The 16993-nt window shown below is 49.5% G+C and overlaps 6 protein-coding genes across 6 annotated transcripts; 2 read left to right on the forward strand and 4 right to left on the reverse strand.

The window, feature by feature from the left end:
• Positions 1-9: 9 nt before the first annotated feature.
• On the reverse strand, positions 10-963 carry PV06_10076 (uncharacterized protein). Its single transcript, XM_016411577.1, has 3 exons — positions 865-963; positions 676-801; positions 10-605 (listed from the first exon to the last, which is right to left on the reverse strand). Exons 2-3 carry the CDS (start codon positions 752-754, stop codon positions 193-195), a joined length of 492 nt encoding a protein of 163 aa, XP_016258331.1. The 5' UTR covers positions 755-801; positions 865-963; the 3' UTR covers positions 10-192.
• Positions 964-1143: 180 nt separating this feature from the next.
• Positions 1144-3821, reverse strand: PV06_10077 (uncharacterized protein). Its single transcript, XM_016411578.1, has 3 exons — positions 2333-3821; positions 1802-2281; positions 1144-1756 (listed from the first exon to the last, which is right to left on the reverse strand). Exons 1-3 carry the CDS (start codon positions 3490-3492, stop codon positions 1444-1446), a joined length of 1953 nt encoding a protein of 650 aa, XP_016258332.1. The 5' UTR covers positions 3493-3821; the 3' UTR covers positions 1144-1443.
• Positions 3822-4569: 748 nt separating this feature from the next.
• On the forward strand, positions 4570-6362 carry PV06_10078 (uncharacterized protein). The gene is made up of 2 exons (XM_016411579.1): positions 4570-4733; positions 4796-6362. Exons 1-2 carry the CDS (start codon positions 4637-4639, stop codon positions 6124-6126), a joined length of 1428 nt encoding a protein of 475 aa, XP_016258333.1. The 5' UTR covers positions 4570-4636; the 3' UTR covers positions 6127-6362.
• Positions 6363-6466: 104 nt separating this feature from the next.
• PV06_10079 (uncharacterized protein) lies at positions 6467-8921 on the reverse strand (the record flags this gene model as incomplete). The annotated part of the gene is made up of 1 exon (XM_016411580.1): positions 6467-8921. Exon 1 carries the CDS (start codon positions 8621-8623, stop codon positions 6467-6469), a length of 2157 nt encoding a protein of 718 aa, XP_016258334.1. The 5' UTR covers positions 8624-8921.
• A 230-nt stretch (positions 8922-9151) lies between these two features.
• Positions 9152-10857, reverse strand: PV06_10080 (uncharacterized protein). The gene is made up of 3 exons (XM_016411581.1): positions 10511-10857; positions 9963-10457; positions 9152-9912 (listed from the first exon to the last, which is right to left on the reverse strand). The coding sequence occupies exons 1-3, from the start codon at positions 10796-10798 to the stop codon at positions 9541-9543; spliced, it is 1155 nt and encodes a 384-aa protein (XP_016258335.1). The 5' UTR covers positions 10799-10857; the 3' UTR covers positions 9152-9540.
• A 4992-nt stretch (positions 10858-15849) lies between these two features.
• Positions 15850-16929, forward strand: PV06_10081 (uncharacterized protein; the record flags this gene model as incomplete). The annotated part of the gene is made up of 1 exon (XM_016411582.1): positions 15850-16929. One exon carries the CDS (start codon positions 15850-15852, stop codon positions 16927-16929), a length of 1080 nt encoding a protein of 359 aa, XP_016258336.1.
• Positions 16930-16993: the final 64 nt, after the last annotated feature.

Raw genomic sequence — 16993 nt, forward strand, 5'->3', positions numbered from 1 at the left:
CAAAAGCGGCGACGAACGAGTCTGAGAGTGAGATTTGGAATTTTGTACGAGAAGGACAGAGTATGGGATGGAAAGGAAGTTCACGTGATGTGCAAGCACGTGATAAAACGAGGTAAGCAATGTACGGAGCATCATTTGGACCCATCACTGTTCATTTCATACTCGGAACAGATTCATTCCTCTCCCAGGCACTCAACCCATCTTTCGGTCCTTCTTCTTGTCATATGCAGTCGAGTTCTTGAATGGAAACCCCGCCGTGCGCTTGTCTGCCCCCGTCCGCTTCGATACTCTGCCAGCCGAGGTTCCAAAGACAACACACCACAACCCGAAGCTGGCCATTGCTGCGTACCCGATGGCCCCAAGCAGATATCCAGTCTGTCGGTAGTTCATCCATCGTTGATAGCAGTAAATCATGCTGAGCGCATGGAAGAACATGGTGACCCGTAGGATTGGTAAAGCATAAGGTGCTTTCGGGTCGTTGTCCTCGAGACTAACCGGCTCGGTGATGCTCGATGACAGTGGCACTGTGCCCGTGAAGAACAAGACAATCAATGCGATCAACAATAGAGCAAACCCAAGTGATCGGCTGAAGTAAATCTCAAGGTCTGCTTAGAATATTGTTATGTGAGCCCAATGTCATTGGTTCAAGTGACCTCTGGCGATGAATGAGCCTACCTGTCGTTTCGTGTACAACACCACTGGCTAACATTGCAACAACTAGTTTGGGCATCACAATCAAGAGAACGGCTTGCATCCCCAACCAGCCAGCTGTTCCATAGGTATATGCGTAGAAAACCTGTTCTTGCGAGGCATGCCTCAGTAATCCGGATATCATACGACACAGATGGTTCGAGGTGTACTCACGTCCATCGTTTTCAATCAAGTTCTTCGTGTCCTATATAGCCAGTTTAGTATAGCGAGATTTGAAGTTGACGAAGAAGTACGAAACATGGCTTATCATCACAACAAGGAATGTTCATCGAGGAAGATATCGCATGTTCAATAGATCGCGGATAAAGGAGTGACGTCAGTTAAAGCGGCGGCCCAAACGGGAGCGGATATTCCTTTAGACATTTGTCTCCAGGGTTGATGTTCTTTACAATCACATGGGGTGGTGGTGTGAACATGTCAAAACATGATACTGGTGGCTTATTATCATTGCATCAAAATAAAGACTTCCATAGCGCATCTCTGATAGACCAACACGACCCATTAGCGAGCCTGTAAATCTGTTCACAGCCCAAGCAAAATACTCTTGCTCCTTGACCAGCCTTCACGACTTGAACGGCATAGCTTTTTTTTAGCTGTCTCTGAACTCCTGCTGTGGTGCTTTTGTGCCTGACTCTCTCTTTGAAACATGCAAATCATCATCATGTCGTTGGCCATAGAAGTCGTCTGTGCATCAACAGTGCCCATACTATCAGGGTAGATCCACTCCGTTCATTACGAGTTCTGGAAGGCGTTGAAGGCTTTGTAGGTGTATCCGATAAATGGCAGACTCATCTCGGCATCTTGCTCGGGCAAGACCTGCTTGGCATGTGCGCGATGCATAGCCGTATTGTCCTCCTGTGGAATCTCATCGATGGGGAAGTAGCTGACGTCGATGTTGGAAGACAACTTAGGCTCGAATGGTGCTCGAATCTTTCTGAGCTGATCCCAGACGACACCCCGGAAGAACGGGTGTTTCTTGATCTGCGAGGCTCCATCATGTGCGCCTCCTTCCTTTCCTAACCGGTCATTTGCGTCACAGAGAAAGCTATAATTGTCAGCAGGGTATATTGAACAACAGAATTTAGCTCACCTTCGGATCATATCTTCAGCATCACGTCCCAAGACAAGTTCGTCGGGAAAGTACAGAGATTCACGCCAGTTGACAATCTTGCGGTAGGTGTCATGTGTGTCCTCCGCGCAGAACGGAGGCCAGCCAACAAGGCACTCAAACATGATCGCTCCGACGGACCACCAATCACACAGGTAGGTATAGCCTTGACCGAGGAAGATCTCTGGTGCAATGTAGTCGGGAGTGCCTACAGTAGAATAGGCCATATGTCGTCGAGATTTTCTCCAGGTATTGACCAAGCCACGATTGCTGACTGTCAGATTAATCTGCTCGTTGAGTGCCATCGAGTTTCGGTTGCCTGACTTGTCATTTGCATTAGACTTCAGGAGGGCTTGATAATATGAGTTTTCGTGCTGCTTTCGACCGCCTGTCGAGAGGCCGAAATCGGTAAGCTTGATATGGCCACCTCGATCCAACAAGATATTGTCGGGTTTGATATCACTATGAGGTTAATTAGTTTGGGACTGTAGAATTTCGTGCCTTTCAACTTACCGATGCAGGAATCCAAGCTTGTGGACAGCCTCGATTGCCATGACAATTTCAGCCATATAGAATCTGGTGATGTCTTCCGAAAAGATTTCGTATTTGATCAGCATAGTCATCAAATCGCCACCAGGCAAAAACTCCATCAGCATGTACAAGAAGGCCGAGTCCTGGAAGGAAGCATGAAGCTTGACCAACCACGGGTTGTCCTTTGAATCAGCCAGGATATCACGTTCGGCTCGAACGTGAGCTAGTTGGTCTTTCTTGAACATCTCGGATTTTATCAAAGACTTCAAAGCATAGATCTTGCCATCCGTCTTGCGCTGCACAAGTCTGACTTCTCCAAATGCACCTTTTCCAATAACCTTGATGGTTGAGAAGTTCTGGGGAGATTCTCTGGTTCGAATAAAGCGTAAGAATCGTGCTTCTTTCTGTGCTAGCGTGTTGATTTCCTTTTGTTTCTCAGCGTCAGAGATGCTAGGATTCTTGAGAACAGCATCCAACTCCTTGGCCCGACTATTTCGGTCTCTTGCTCGTTCGATGTTTTCCTGGAAGAAGCTGTTCACCAATTGTTTTGCAGCTGTCCCTCTCTTGATGATGTTGTCAGAGTATTTGCGTGGGTTTGGCTGCTCTTCCTCTTCAGGCTTTGGCGACGGTCTAGGCATAGGGGGTGCAAGGTGATTCTGGTACGGGTTCTGTGCCTGTCTGCCATCACCAGCGGTTCGCGGGCGTGAGGTCGCCGGGGAAGGGGTTCGGTTGAGATTGACATTGGCGCTGCGTGGCGTTGCACTCAGATCTTGGTTCGAAAATTGTTGGATCAGACCGCTAGTTCCATCATTGTTATTGTTGACCATGTACGGTCTGGAGTTTGCTTGGTAGGCCGGTTGAGGAGATTGTAGGCCACCCTGTGTCTGGTATTGGTATTGCTGCTGATATTGTGCCTGCTGTGATGGTGGGGGAAAGGCTTGGTTCATGAAATAGCCATTGTTCGTCGCAGGGTTGGGAGACAACAGACCACCAGGGTAGTCCTGCTGTTGGCCACCATATATCGGCTGTGGAAAGGTAGAAGGAGTGGTAGGATACATGCGAGCATTGGCTGCGTCGAATTTCTGCTGATTGTCAAACTGAAAGTTCAAACGCAGCCGATTATTGTTGTTATCGGGGTCCATGATGAACTTCTGAGACTTTGGCTGCGGCAAGCGTTCGATCGGACTTGCAACGAGTATCGTCTGGACTAATAGACAATGTAGGATAGCGAGAAGCCAGCTGTCTCTCGTTGCTTCGCGTGCTAGTGCAGGGGTATTTCAGATCGTGAACAAGCGGTGTCTCGCTTTGTTGTCACAAGAAATTGAAGGCAAGGACGGCGTGCAGTGCAAGCACTCTCAACAAGCGAAGAGTATCCTATGCCGCAACTTGCAGATGAGAAGTAGTAGATGTTAAGAGGAGCATGGGAAGGGGCGTGTGTGCTGGTCCAGAGAAGAAAGGGCGCAGGGTCGAGTTAAAAGGGTGCGCAGGGGAAGTGTAGAGAACAGGTCACTTACGGGTCTGTTGAATCTAGCTTCCAAGGAGGCCACCACCCGCCACGGGCACTAAGTATGTGCAATCGAGCTTAAAGCAACTCCCTGAAACCAAGCCCAGGCACAGTACATCGTCTATTGGTTCTCAGACTACTACCTGAGTAACATTGCAGGGATACGCACGTTTTCATTCACACCTTTACAGGTAATTCGGGGAATACAAGCACATACCAATAATAAATCATGGTGTGTCGTGTGCACGCACAATCACAATCAAATACGCTTTCTGCTTGATCACACTGACCGTACTTTGTTACTTTGAGGTAAGGATGCCTAAGGCTAGTTTTGGCGGTCAACTGGCTTAGTATTTAGTTAGGGTCTATGCTACTGAATGCACACATTACCAAAGCATGGACACAATATCTATGTTAATGAACGGAAGAGTTGGTCTGGTATGAAGCCTCACAAGCAACAATCTGGATTACTGAGTAGAGAATGAATGCCTTGTGTTTACTCGCTGGTTGAACATCTCGTTCATGTCTTAACCGTATCTACCCTACTCGTACTCCGTAGACTCAACGCCTACCTATAGGTAATTAACCCGAGTTGCACCCCCCGCAGTGCCCGTCGAGTTAGGCCCAGGTGTCAATTCTTGGAAGGTTAAGCGACCATGGCCTACAATTTTTCGGCGAGCTGCACCCAAATCCATGAGCATGTGCCCATATGCCTGTGAAATTGACGACAGAACGAGCGTAGGCTACACCAATTTTTTACGCCTTGTAGCGCTCAGAGAACAATGAGCGACCCTCCAAAAGCAGACAACCTCCCAGGTGGCGGTCAATATGAAGCGCCAAAACCCCCGCCAAAGCAAAATCCGGTCTTCCGCATGATGGGTAAGTCGATCAATGTTGGCTCAGGCTCGATTCATGAAATGGTTGACTGACCTCGTGCACAGGCATGCCTAATTTCCGATTCAGATTACCGTCACGAAACTGGATGATCTTTCTCACCATAACCGGAGGCTGGACCGCAGCTGTCCTCTACGACAAGCGGGAGAAGAAGAGGGTGCAGAAAAAATGGTGCGACCTGGTAGCTCACATCGCTCAAGAGCCGTTACCCATCAATCAGATGCCTCGAAAATTGACCGTGTTCCTGTCCGCTCCACCCGGAGACGGAATCAGCCCGTCCAGACAGTACTTCAAGGAATACGTCAAGCCAGTGTTGGTCGCCGCGGCCATGGACTACGATGTGATTGAAGGACGCAAGGAAGGCGACGTACGTTACGGAACGGCAGAGCAAATCAGGAGGCTACGGCGGAAGAATGGCGAAAAGGGACCTGCAGCGAAGGAAGAGGAAGAAATGGACACCGAGACAGCCATTAGGTTGATCCGAGAGAAGATGGGCGTCATCCCCGAGCCTGTGACCCGTGGTGATCTGGTCCTTGGTCGACATACGTGGAAGGAATACATAAGAGGTCTGCATGAAGGCTGGCTAGGTCCTGTCGAAGAACCTGTTCCTCCGCCACAGGCAGAACCAGATTTATCGCCCATTCATGTTTCCACCGGAGCTCCAAGCGACGATTCGTCAACACCATCCACAACCACAGCCGAGAACTCAGAATCCGAGAAGAAAGTCGAGGAAGAGAAGGAGAAGGAGAAAGAGAAGAAGAAACCATCACCGCCTCTTGCATACATCTCGACCGATCAATATTCACAAGCTTCTCCGTCTCCAAACACACCCAGCGCCTTTGAACCGTCCCAGCCCATCCACCAACAGCATCTGCTGGGTTTCCTGAAGACGCCTCAGCGGATCTACAATTTCCTCAACCGACGACATTTGGCCGATCAGATCGGTCGCGACACGGCAGCCATCGTGCTGGCCAACTACAGACCGTATCAGCAAAGCTCGCCGTTTTCCTCGTCATCAACAAACACCGCCGAAGACATTGATGCAGTTCCAGTGGCGACAAGAGCACCTGAACTTGACGCTGCTGCCACCACCACTGGTACATCAAGTCAAGCTTGGGAGCAGCAAAGCCTTCTTGATTCGGAAGAAAAGTATTGGCACAAATCCATTCGCAAGCCGCGGAAAGACGGCGACGAGTCGGAACAGATATGGACAAAGGACATTGTCATTGACAGCAGGATCGGCGACCGCATGAGAAGATTCGATTTATCAGCCGAGGAAGAAGACAGAGCCAACCGAATTGGCAGTGGCGTTGAATCGACTCGAGCCGTCCCCGTGCAGGATCTTCGAAAGGAAAAGGTCAAGCTTGACGATGTTTGAACTGGTTGAGTTATGCTTTGCTTTCTCCCGAGATGGGGGCCAGGCAAGCTCGCATTACTGGCGTGCTTTTGTGTCTACGTCTTCTTTCGGGGCATGAATGTTTCTTCTTCATCATCTGGCTGTCATTAGCTACGACGCAGATTGATCTTCTTGTTTCAATACCCTACTCTACGCACACCTCACGTAGCTGGCCCACTCACGCCCTTTTTGTAACAATAATGCGAATATCCAATGAGCTAAGCCACTACTTTGTCACTGTGCAAGATCCTTTCTTGTGCTTCTTTTTGGCGTCTTCGTGTCTTCGTGTACAGTGGTATTCGCGTTATGGGATGTTTTGGCTCTACTTCAACGTATCTGTCAGAGGTTCAATTCTTACCCTCACGTCTCTTCTCCTCGACCCATCCGCCGCCGTCAGATCCAGAAAATCTCCCCAGGACCTCATGCCATCCAAGATCTCTGTCTCACGTTTCTTGAACTGTTGACCTTGACGGACGATGATGAAGGGAGAAGATGGAGACGAGGACGATTCCTTCACGCCGTCCTCGTTTCCCTCGGTCTCAGTCTCATCGTAGCTGCCCCTTTCCCGATCATTCCGCACATCATCCACGTCCCAGTCCCCCCAACTGTCCCAATTTTGTTTCCCCGCCAGACTATTATCCTGACGAGTGGTCTTCGAAATCGGTTCGACCGGATCATACTCGTGAGATTCGTAGACTAGTCTGAATTGTAATGCCGGGAGGTCGAATTGTTTCGCAATCAAAGCTTTGAGTCTGTAAACCGAGACCGTGGTGGGTAGGAGTCTCTGATACGTGGTTTTTAACAACGATGATGATGGTGGAATATAAAAGTGAGCATCGACCAGTCTAGAACCCAACGTCCCAGGAGCATAATTGTCCAGTTCTGCTGCGACTGATGCCTTTTTTGTGGCGCCACCGTCTTTTCTTGTTTGTTGCTTCTCGGCTTGGGTCGTCTCATCCACGAACCGCGCCATGACATCTTCACGATCGTACTTTCCGCATAGGCTCGCGTATAGAGGATAAGCCTTCCTGGCTTTTTGGGCCATTTGTTCCACATTTTCCGCAAGTGACGATGTCTTATTGTCTTTTGTCCGTAGAAGAGGAATGATCTCCTTTTCTGCTACTGACAGGTAATAAATTTCTCCTTCTTCCCTGTCTCGATCCGTAATGGTCGTATAGTTCAATGATTTCAGTCCTGGCACCCTCGCAAGCGTGAGGTAATAATTCGTCGAGTCCACCATTCTAGAGTGCTGTCTCTGTGCCAGATCTTGGCTTTGGTCTTCCTCTCCTTGCCCTACACTCTCGTACAATGGGTTTTTCGAGATCCTCAGGCTCGTTAAGCTGGGGAATAACCCTGGAAGGGCGTCGATGAACTCATAACTTTGGATTTTGTTTCTTGCCAGATTGAGCGTCTCAAGACCTTCAAATTTGATCGAGTCCGACCCGCGTAGCCCGTCCAGGTTGAAATCCGACACACAGTTACCCTGCAGAGACAACGACGACAGGTTCGGAAATAATCCAACTAGATTCGGTAGCCAACTCAGGTCCTCAAACTTATTGTTTTCCAGCACGATGGTCGTCACACCGGGCAACGATGATGATGACGACGACGACCTCCCGTCTGTGGTTCTTCCACCCTTGTTGAAAAAGTGCAAGTTGTTCGACGAGAGCACCAAAGTCTTGAGATTCGGGAACAATGCCGGCGACGGCGAGAGCATCTGAACAATCTGCTCTGGTGATAGGAGACATTCCCCAAGATGCAACTCTTCGATATTTCTAAACGGGGTTTCGTTGTCTTTCTCCGCTCCATCGGAAACGACAAAACCCTGGGTCTGAGACTTGAAAGTGCGTAGTCGTAACCCGCTGGCCTTGAGGATCTTTAGTTTCTTCAGTGGCGCAACAATGTCGCCCACATCGGCCCACGTTTCGATGGCGTTCCACCCGATGTCGAGCTCGATTATATTCGGACACGTGCTCGCGAGGTCCTCTTGCGCGGCTCTGATTTCGTCTCTGGACGCACCGCGCCTCGCCACCCCCGACACCGCAAGCTCATCGACGAGCACAATCTTCAGGTCCGCGAGGACAGAGAGTTGCGCTTGAATTCGATCGAACCCGACTTCCTCCACGACTTTGCCGGAGATCGCAATCGTGTCGGCCCCAGAGCCAGAACCAGAACCCTGAGCCGACGGGGACGCCTTAGGCGGCGGCGCGTACTTGGACTTGATTGCCTCGAGGACAGTTCGTTCTGGATCCGGCCTTCTCGACGATCGAACGAACGAGGCCGCCGTCGGCGACGACGATAGACATTCAAACAACCGGATGCGTTCGTGTTGCCCGTCGTGTTTGCCGCGCGTAGGGTCGTCCCATTCGACACCGAGCCATTCCCCTTTCAACCCCGGGAGCAGTCCCTGCCACCGGACCGTGCAGAGAGCGCCACCGTAGGACCGGCGCTGCCCGGCGTAAACCTCCTTAGTCGTCATGCCACCAGTCGATGCACGTGCATGTGCATCTAGACTCTGAAATTGAACCGGGGGGCTTCAAAATAATTACAAGAACAAATCAGGTCAGACCAGATAGGACCAGATCAGATCAGCTCAGTCAGATCAGGGATAAAAGTGTCCATGCCGAATGCGCGGTGTCGAGACGTCGGGCTCATTGGGTGTGTGGAAACAACCTTCTTGGGCCGGCTGATGTCGAAAGAGCAATATAAACGCACACGACTGGGTCTGCTGTCGTATTTTGGGAGTAATTCAGCTACCCAAATCAATTCTATCCTTGCCTGTGTATGTCCGACGTTCAGAATATGGCATAACTGTAACTTTTGGCGCGGTGCCTGGAAAGAATTGATACCGCTATATGCTCCGCCGTACCCTGATGCCTCCTGACTTCTACATACTTCGTCTACCTGTAGGTACCTTGCGAACCTCATTGACTAGGTAGGAGTTGCCTCCCTAATGCTACTCGTCAACTATTACTTGAATGGAAAAAGCGTCTGTAGAACCAAAAGCGTTAGGCCGGTATCGTGTACTGATCTTTGATCCTACGAATACCAATTACTCTACCAAATGCTGCCAGTTCCATAGATAGACAGCGTTCTCCAAAGCAATGCAAAGTAACGTCTCTCATACCCATCAAGCCTCCCTGGAGACAAAAACCAGTATGTCACTTCGAAACGCCATATTCGCCTTGCAAGAGATGCACAAGTCCGACCTGTATCTCCTTCGAGAAGCAATGTGGCCTCCAGGGTATCCCTCTATCCCTTGCCCAAACCTCTTGCGTATCGTAGTCAGGGTTTTGGTTCATATCTATGCTTTTTCGCCTTTTCCAAGACCCCACCCTACAGCCGATCCCAGTATAACGGCGGGCCCGACCTATACTCACTCTGTGAAGAAGTTCCCTAGAAATCTCCAACGTCCTTGACATCTTCAAAGACGTCGCTATCGTCATCGTCCAGACCGGATTTATCCATGTCAGAATCCTCGGCTTTCGGAGCCACCACTCCCGTTGGGTTTTGTAATCTCGGATCGGAGCTTTTGTATTCGTCCTTGAGTTCCCATTTACCGTTGAAGTCGCCTGCTTTCCACATGAAAGCAATTTCGTCCAGGGTTTGCCTCAGGTAAGTTTCCGGTTGATTGACCTTCGCTTTGAGATCCCGTAGACCCCAAATACGATGCTGTTTGAACAAATCGAGGAGTTTATCAATAAGCACGTGCTTGTCGACACGAGCGGCCCGATTGTCCTTCTGTGCTTGTTTCCTAGCCTGCGCATTCTGTTTCTGTTAGCTGGATTCAACGCGTAGCAAGTGTAGGGGTATCTCACCTTCAGGGCATTCGCTCTGTCAGTCATCGTCATGAGTGGTATGTGGTGTTTCGACGGATCTTTCCTTGGATCAAAAACGGCGGTATCTCGATCAGGTGGCCTCAGCATCTGTTCCGCCTTCTTGTTCTCAATTACGAAATATTCGTCGTTCTTTACCGGGACCGCCTCGAACTCTCTGGCCACAGTTCCTGTGACAGAAGTCTGCTTTGGTATCGGTCTTCGTGAGTATGGTACGAATCGACCTTTGTTCTCCTTCTTCTTCAGTTCGCGCTTGTGCCTTTCATATAAATAAGATCTTCCCTGTCCCGGGTTTCCTTCTTCGTCAATCTCGTCCCACGCGAATGCTCGTGGTTTGTAGCCTGGAAGGTCTTTCTCTGAGAAAACAAATGCTTGGCCAGGTCGTCGAACTCGAACTTTCTCCGGAGGTGGCAGATTTAAGTTGTATTCTTTAGGCTCATTTGCGAGTTGAGGTAGTGGATTCAGCAGCATACTGACCTGTATCTCTCGTCAGCCTATTGCACTAGTAAAGACATAGGCTGCACACGTACTCTTGAGGGGTTTGTTTCAGGCCCTTCCACCCGTATCGTACCTATCTCTATCTCATCTTCGTCCTGCAATTTTGAAAGTGCCTCCCATAACGTCTTGGGTATGTGACTAGTCCACAGTTGTTGCGGCGCCTGTGAAAAGTCCAGATCGCCGGTGTCTTCATCGTACATTTCCTCGTCCTCGTCGACGTAAGGCGAAGGCGTGTCCTCCATGGGTTCTGATTTTACATTCATATCTGGAACTGATTCCAGCTTCACTCTGGGTATCCCAGAGCCCTGGAGCGAAGCCATGTTGGCGCTGTTAGGAGGTAACAATGAGGCGCGACGCTTTGAGGATGGGGATCGATTCGCATTGTCTCGAAGTTATTGCAGTGCGGAGAAAGAAACATGACGCACGGATGATGCTTAAGGGTATGAGTTTCACCGTACTATTCTAGGTTGGAGCAGAAGAACACATATGGCTCGATATAGGGGTTACCACCGAAACAAGGTCTTCGACGGCACCAGAAGTCTCAGTCCCTCCCAAAACACCAAAACTGCGTGCTTGTCTGGCTATGATTTTATGTTTGCTAAGTGTTCAGGTCTTCCCTCGGGCTCGTACAGATGGTAGATGACCTGCCGCACAACTAAACCATGGTTCTGGGTTGCCTCCTGAAGCCGTCCCCAATGTGAACAAGGGCGAGATCTACACGTCCCTTTTGCGCAGCTGTTGGATAATCGGAACGCTGTAGCATCTTTAATGGTATGACGAGCTGCATTGCAGCAACGGCATTGACTTCTTGAAATCCACTCCTCGTATCTAGTCCCGAGACCGAGGAATTGAGGGTCCCAAGATGTGTTACATCTCCTAAGGCGTAGGCAGTGAGCCCTATCAGCTCGGAGGCTGTCGTCTGGATTATGTGTTGATACTTCGAAATCTTCAGGTTAACCTTCTCAGCGTGCATTTTTCGAGCAGTCAAAATTGTCTGCACTTCAATCAAGCCTTCGTATAGCTTGACACGGGCAGATAGAAATCTTATCCAGTAGAGATAGACCCAGGGGCTGTAGAAATAGAACTGCGCATGAGAAGGATATAACGACCACATGGTGCTTGCTGTGCGGGACCGTACCCGCATGATATCCCAGCCAGGTTCGTCCTTGCTCCACCCGGTCATGACTTCGTCGAGAGACTCTCCATAATGCAGAAGTTCTTCGCCGGTGGCTGTCTGGTTGGGTCGATTGGCGTTCTGCTGGGAGAGGAAAGCTCTGATCTTCTCCATGAGTCGTGCAACGCGATGAAAGTACGCCGTGGATTTATTTGCAGTTTCAGAAGGCACGAACTCTGTGGAAAATTAGAAACATGGTCTCGAATACTAAGGCAAACACATATGGATCTACGACCTCAACCGTTGAGCTCAGCGTTTCTTACCATTTTCCTCTTTGAAGATATCAATCTCCAACTCATCAAAATCTTTGTACCTGACAGGGGTCAAGATAAATAGCCGCATTTGCTTACATGTTGTCAATAGGAAGTGATTCCGAGGCAGCGAAAAACTTACAATGGCAGCTTTGAAGATACGAAAGATTTTTTCTGAACGAGGGTTCGTAAATTGTGACATGCCGCGAAGATGCAACAGATGCATTGCACCTCGAACATGAGACAGGTGCGACTGCCATTCTTCCTCTGCATCCTTCACGTCATCTCTCCTCTTACCATGCGACAGAAGGACACTGATATGCTACAGGGCTGTCAGTAAGTCACACACCAAGTCAATTAGGACAGCTGACCTCATAGAGCCCGAGAAGCCAGACCGCAAGTACAGTCTCGTCTCGAATGTCACCGGCAGTTTTCCGGATCGTGGCATTGGTCAAGCTCAAAGCACGACCATAGTCACCCCCTGTTTGAAGCCTGATGTCGTGGCCACTATACCGATCCGCCAATGCCAACCGTGACACAGCCGTTGCTGCTTGATAGATGCCTGACTCTGGATCCGATTTCTGGATCAAATCTGGCAAGAAATCAAGCACGGGAAATGAATAGAGCCTCCCTGCTTGGAAACAGAATAAATTGAGGAAGAAGCATAGCGACTGATGTTGGATGTCATAACGTGGTGGTGGTGAAATTGTACGCGTACTACGCGATGTCTGCAGATACAGTCCTGAAGTTGTTTCCTCTGCCTTGATGTGACCATCTTTCCACTCGCGCCTGGCGTATAATACTTCACGGTTGTCATATGTTCGTGATGAAGTCGAGCTAGAAGCTTGTCCTGAGTCGACCAATGTTGTGTCTGAGGATGCACGATTTGATCGGACTTGCAACTGGACTTGATATCGATAACCTGGACATGGCTTCTGTATTTGAGCACAACGTCGGCATCCGGGCCTCCTCTCGTCACACTGATCATGTCAGTAAAAGGAGGAGCCAGGAATGAGCTACTTGCCTTGATCTTTCGCTTGCGGCACAAGCTACAACCACTGCTAGATTTGCCAATGTTACCCATGGCGATTGATAAGTTATCTCTTATAGTTGGGCCAGACACGTCTCAGTCAAGGTAGATGGAAGGTGGTTGCCCTGTGACAGGAAGCAATAGACAGGAAGCCCCGTCTGGTAGCAAGACTGTCAACGATATTGCAAAAATATAATGCAGCCGGCATCTCTGCGGTAAGGAGTGACGAGTTTAGAAGTCGTAGCTTTTTGAAGGTTACTGGCGTTCACCAAAACCACCAAGGAGATATTGGATATAGAATATGGTGTCATGTGGAAATCAGATCAATAAGTAGGCAACACTCAGCTTGCTTGACAATTTGAATGAGCAAGAGAATGAGAGCTCCATAAAACCAAGATGAAAAGAATAATCAAATTATAAGCAGTCAGGAGAAAGCACGAGCAGCCCACTGAGTGAGGACGATGACATACTACTGGCCTCTGAATCATGATGACTTGGGACACTCGATAGCAGAATGATAGAAAGCCGGAGGGTTGGGAGACCGAGGCAAAGGAGGGGAATCAACAAACTTGGATACAAGTGAGATAGAGCGACAAATCATCAGTACTCGTCAAGGTGGATGCTGCTCCGTATTTGTGCAGTAGTACAGAGTAGGTCATACGGAGTAATCCATTGAGGCAACGTGCTGCTATTCAAGGTCACCATCATGTCCCACATCTTGGCACATGCTATGATGATCAACGACCGGGGTCTGACACTGACATATATACAATGAATGAAGGCTTAGCTCGATGGAGGTGTATCTCTCGATCAGTCAGTGACGAATGGCTTCGAGAACGCAAGAAAAACCAGTAGTAATGGTCATCGCGAAGACTTCTTCTAGGGGCTGAACAGTCCTCTAGGCAAGCGGGACGATGTTCAAAGCCGAACATTGCTGAGTGAGATTCCTGGTCACATGCTTTGACTCGATTCCTGCTGTCCAGACCTTGACGATGTCCCGAGTATTCGAAATATTGAAAAGTGGATTCGAGTTGAGCAAGATTAAGTCCGCGCGAAAACCTGGAGCAATCTTGCCTCTACCGAAAAGTCTCTGAGTCGAGGCGGGAACCACGGTTGCTGCACGAAGCGCCTCGCACGTGGTCAGCCCAGCCTCGACAAGATATTGCAACTCGCAGTGCAAAGCAAGGCCATATGGCATGCTGATGTTGAGTTGCGGCACCGCGGCGGAATCCGTGCCCGCCAGCAAAGGAATACCTGCCTGGTACAATGCTCTCACGTTTTCGGAGACCGTTGTGAAATTTGCCGTACCGTTGGCACCCTGACGAAGAATCTCCTGAAGTAGAGGCTGGTTGGTTCCGACGCGGAAGATAGCCATAGTGGGCGTGACAATTTGCTTATTGTTAATTATTTCCTGGATGAGAGATTTTGGCAAAGCCTTGTCACCCGACATGTGTTGTAAGATGTCAGTCTTGGACTTCACTGCCTTTGCAAATGTCTCGAGGTACGTGGCGTGCGTAACTGAGTAATACCCGAGTTTGTGTGCAGCCATAGTCAGTTCGTTCATTTGCTCTTGGGTGAGGCCGTCTTCGCCTGGTTGAGCAACAACTTTCAGCCACATCGCTGGTGAGCCTGAGAAGAACTGGTCATCAACATAGTTTGTGACATTATCGCCTGGATGTATCGCGTTGTCCGTTGATCCCAGAATGGGCGAGCCTGTACCAGCGATCGTGGCTCCTGCGGTTGCAGTGAGGTACTGAGCAAGACCAGTAACTTCTGCAAGAGCGGAGCAGAGCGTGTAATTTCTGCACACCATGTTCATCCCAGTGGTTACACCATATGACGAGAGAAGTTCAAGGGTGTCCACCGTGTCGATATGAATATGGCTGTCGATGAGTCCCGGAATCAAATACTTCCCCGTCCCGTCGACTTCCATATCCGCCTTCTCGTGAGGTAGACGAGATGTGACTTTGCCATTGGCGATAAACATTGTCTGAGGTTCGGTCATATCATGTCCATCAAAGACTCGAACATTCTTGATTGATGTGGTGACATTTGATGCCGAATGTTGTGAGCGAACATACTCTAAGACTTTGTCGATCGAGGGCTGCAGATTACCAGTGGGCCCTTCATGGAGAGAACAAGCAATGCACATCTTGCTGCCTATTGTCAGTGCGGCCAGAACAGGGGTAAGGAATTTCATCATGATGGATGAGAGGGAAACAGTTGGAACGAATGTAGAGAGCAGGAAGAGACCTCCGTTCAGGTGCAATGGTACAGGGAGAATTTATATGTCGAAGGGACGAAGCGGTTTGCCCCCTGCCGAACGTTCTTGCGTAAAGCACTTACTAATTTCTTCGTTACATGCTCGCAATTGTGCACATTACAATTTATTGTAGCGGTGAATTTAAAAAAGCATTGTCGTCAGTATGCCCAAGACATACCTCTTGAAGGACGGGGCACGGGGAAGGCTGAACTGGGCCTCGCACACTAATCCTTTTTGAGATTCGTGGCAGTATCCAGCACGTCCAGTAGTCCACGGCTCGAACTTTGCCACAGAAGTCGGTGGGCCTGTGAGAAATATACTGTAGACAGAGCATGTGGGACTGGTGGGAAAGCTATTCCCACCTCTTGAGAACGCGTAAACGGTATAATGTTGCCAAGTGCCTGCAGGTCAAACTTCCTTTGTTCATGTTTTGATCAAGCGCCCGATATGGCTCGGGCTAAACACCGCCATGGTCAGCTACCATTCCAAGTCTCGCAACGGCTGCCGCCAGTGCAAGAAGCGGAAAGTCAAGGTAGGTATTCTGAGGAGCCTCGCCTCCAATCATAGCGATTTCCAATGCACACCAGCTGACTTGGAATTCGATGTGAAAGTGCAATTTTGTGGGCCCCGTATGCTCCAACTGTCGACGAAGAATGGAAAATTGCAGTTACAGCGCCGAGTTCAACAGAGTGCCACGGAGCATCGCCGAGCTTTCCGATGAGGAACTTGAGCAAGTCCAGCTCGCTCGAAAGACTGTATTCAGCCGTTCCTCTTCGGTGTCCAGGGCTCCGGTTCTGTGTTTGGATGCAGGAGATTACTTGTTGAGCCACTTCTTCAATAACGTGTATCTCACTCTGTTTTTCGACTGTATACGCATCGATCATGATGTATGGCTCTCCCAAGTCCAGGAAATCATCAATACTTGCCAATTTGCACGACAAGCAGTCATGTCAGTTTCCGCAATCAATCTGTGCCTCGTTGGTGGACCTACACAAACCCCGGGGTATGACGACCTGGCTTACGGGTATGCTATTAGCGGCTCTGAGTTATTCAGATCGTGCGTCACAGACATCACTCCACAGAATGGGTGGCAGACAGTCGTCTTTGCAGTTCTGTCTGCTATAATTGCGCTCTGCGCTCCATTCATCTGCTCTGGGAATCGTGACGAAGGGCTGTCTGAAACCGAGAGATTGCGACCAGCAGATTTCGTGCTGCTTCTTCGGTCCACACATGGGATTGTGCCAGCAATGGATTGCCTCTTTCAAGAACCTGCGTTCGGAGAGTGGCTCCCGGACGGCATTGATGACACTGTCCTGGATACAAACCCTGCTTTCACCCTTGTCAAGAAAGACACGATTGAAAGCCTTGATTCGTTGCGAAGGCGACTTGCTGTATGGGCAGGGTCCCGTACTCTTTCAACCGAAGTTGTGTCTCAATACGAAGAGACTATTTCTGCGTTGCGCGACTGGATCTGGTCACTGTCTACAATGCCACCGAACTGGAAAAGTCTGACCGTTTGGCCATCGAAGATTCCAGTGAGTTACATCGACCGTCTCCAAAAGCGTTGTCCCATAGCCTTGGGGATTTTGGACACATGGTGTTCGATTGTCAAGCAAATCCCAGAGCGGTGGTATTTTAAACCATGGTTGGACGCGATACATAGCATGGCATTAATAGAATGTCCCCGTACCGTCGCATCATTGGAAGCTGATTTCGTTGTTGCGGAGGATTGACGAGCCTGGGATCATTAGGTGTTCAATAGGCCAGGAAGAGATATCGTTCTAGCATCTGACCTGA

This window comes from Exophiala oligosperma, assembly GCF_000835515.1.
Source record: "Exophiala oligosperma strain CBS 72588 unplaced genomic scaffold supercont1.11, whole genome shotgun sequence".
NCBI classification, from domain to species: Eukaryota; Fungi; Ascomycota; class Eurotiomycetes; order Chaetothyriales; family Herpotrichiellaceae; genus Exophiala; species Exophiala oligosperma.

Coding starts and splice junctions, on each gene's coding strand:
- PV06_10076 (XM_016411577.1), bottom strand. CDS start 754: ATGCAAGCCGTTCTCTTGATTGTGATGCCCAAACTAGTTGTTGCAATG. Junction 606..675: donor TGTTGTACACGAAACGACAG/GTAGGCTCATTC, acceptor TATTCTAAGCAG/ACCTTGAGATTTACTTCAGC.
- PV06_10077 (XM_016411578.1), bottom strand. CDS start 3,492: ATGGACCCCGATAACAACAATAATCGGCTGCGTTTGAACTTTCAGTTT. Junction 2,282..2,332: donor AAGCTTGGATTCCTGCATCG/GTAAGTTGAAAG, acceptor TTAACCTCATAG/TGATATCAAACCCGACAATA. Junction 1,757..1,801: donor GCTGAAGATATGATCCGAAG/GTGAGCTAAATT, acceptor TGACAATTATAG/CTTTCTCTGTGACGCAAATG.
- PV06_10078 (XM_016411579.1), top strand. CDS start 4,637: ATGAGCGACCCTCCAAAAGCAGACAACCTCCCAGGTGGCGGTCAATAT. Junction 4,734..4,795: donor TCCGGTCTTCCGCATGATGG/GTAAGTCGATCA, acceptor CCTCGTGCACAG/GCATGCCTAATTTCCGATTC.
- PV06_10080 (XM_016411581.1), bottom strand. CDS start 10,798: ATGGCTTCGCTCCAGGGCTCTGGGATACCCAGAGTGAAGCTGGAATCA. Junction 10,458..10,510: donor CTGAAACAAACCCCTCAAGA/GTACGTGTGCAG, acceptor CGAGAGATACAG/GTCAGTATGCTGCTGAATCC. Junction 9,913..9,962: donor ACAGAGCGAATGCCCTGAAG/GTGAGATACCCC, acceptor TAACAGAAACAG/AATGCGCAGGCTAGGAAACA.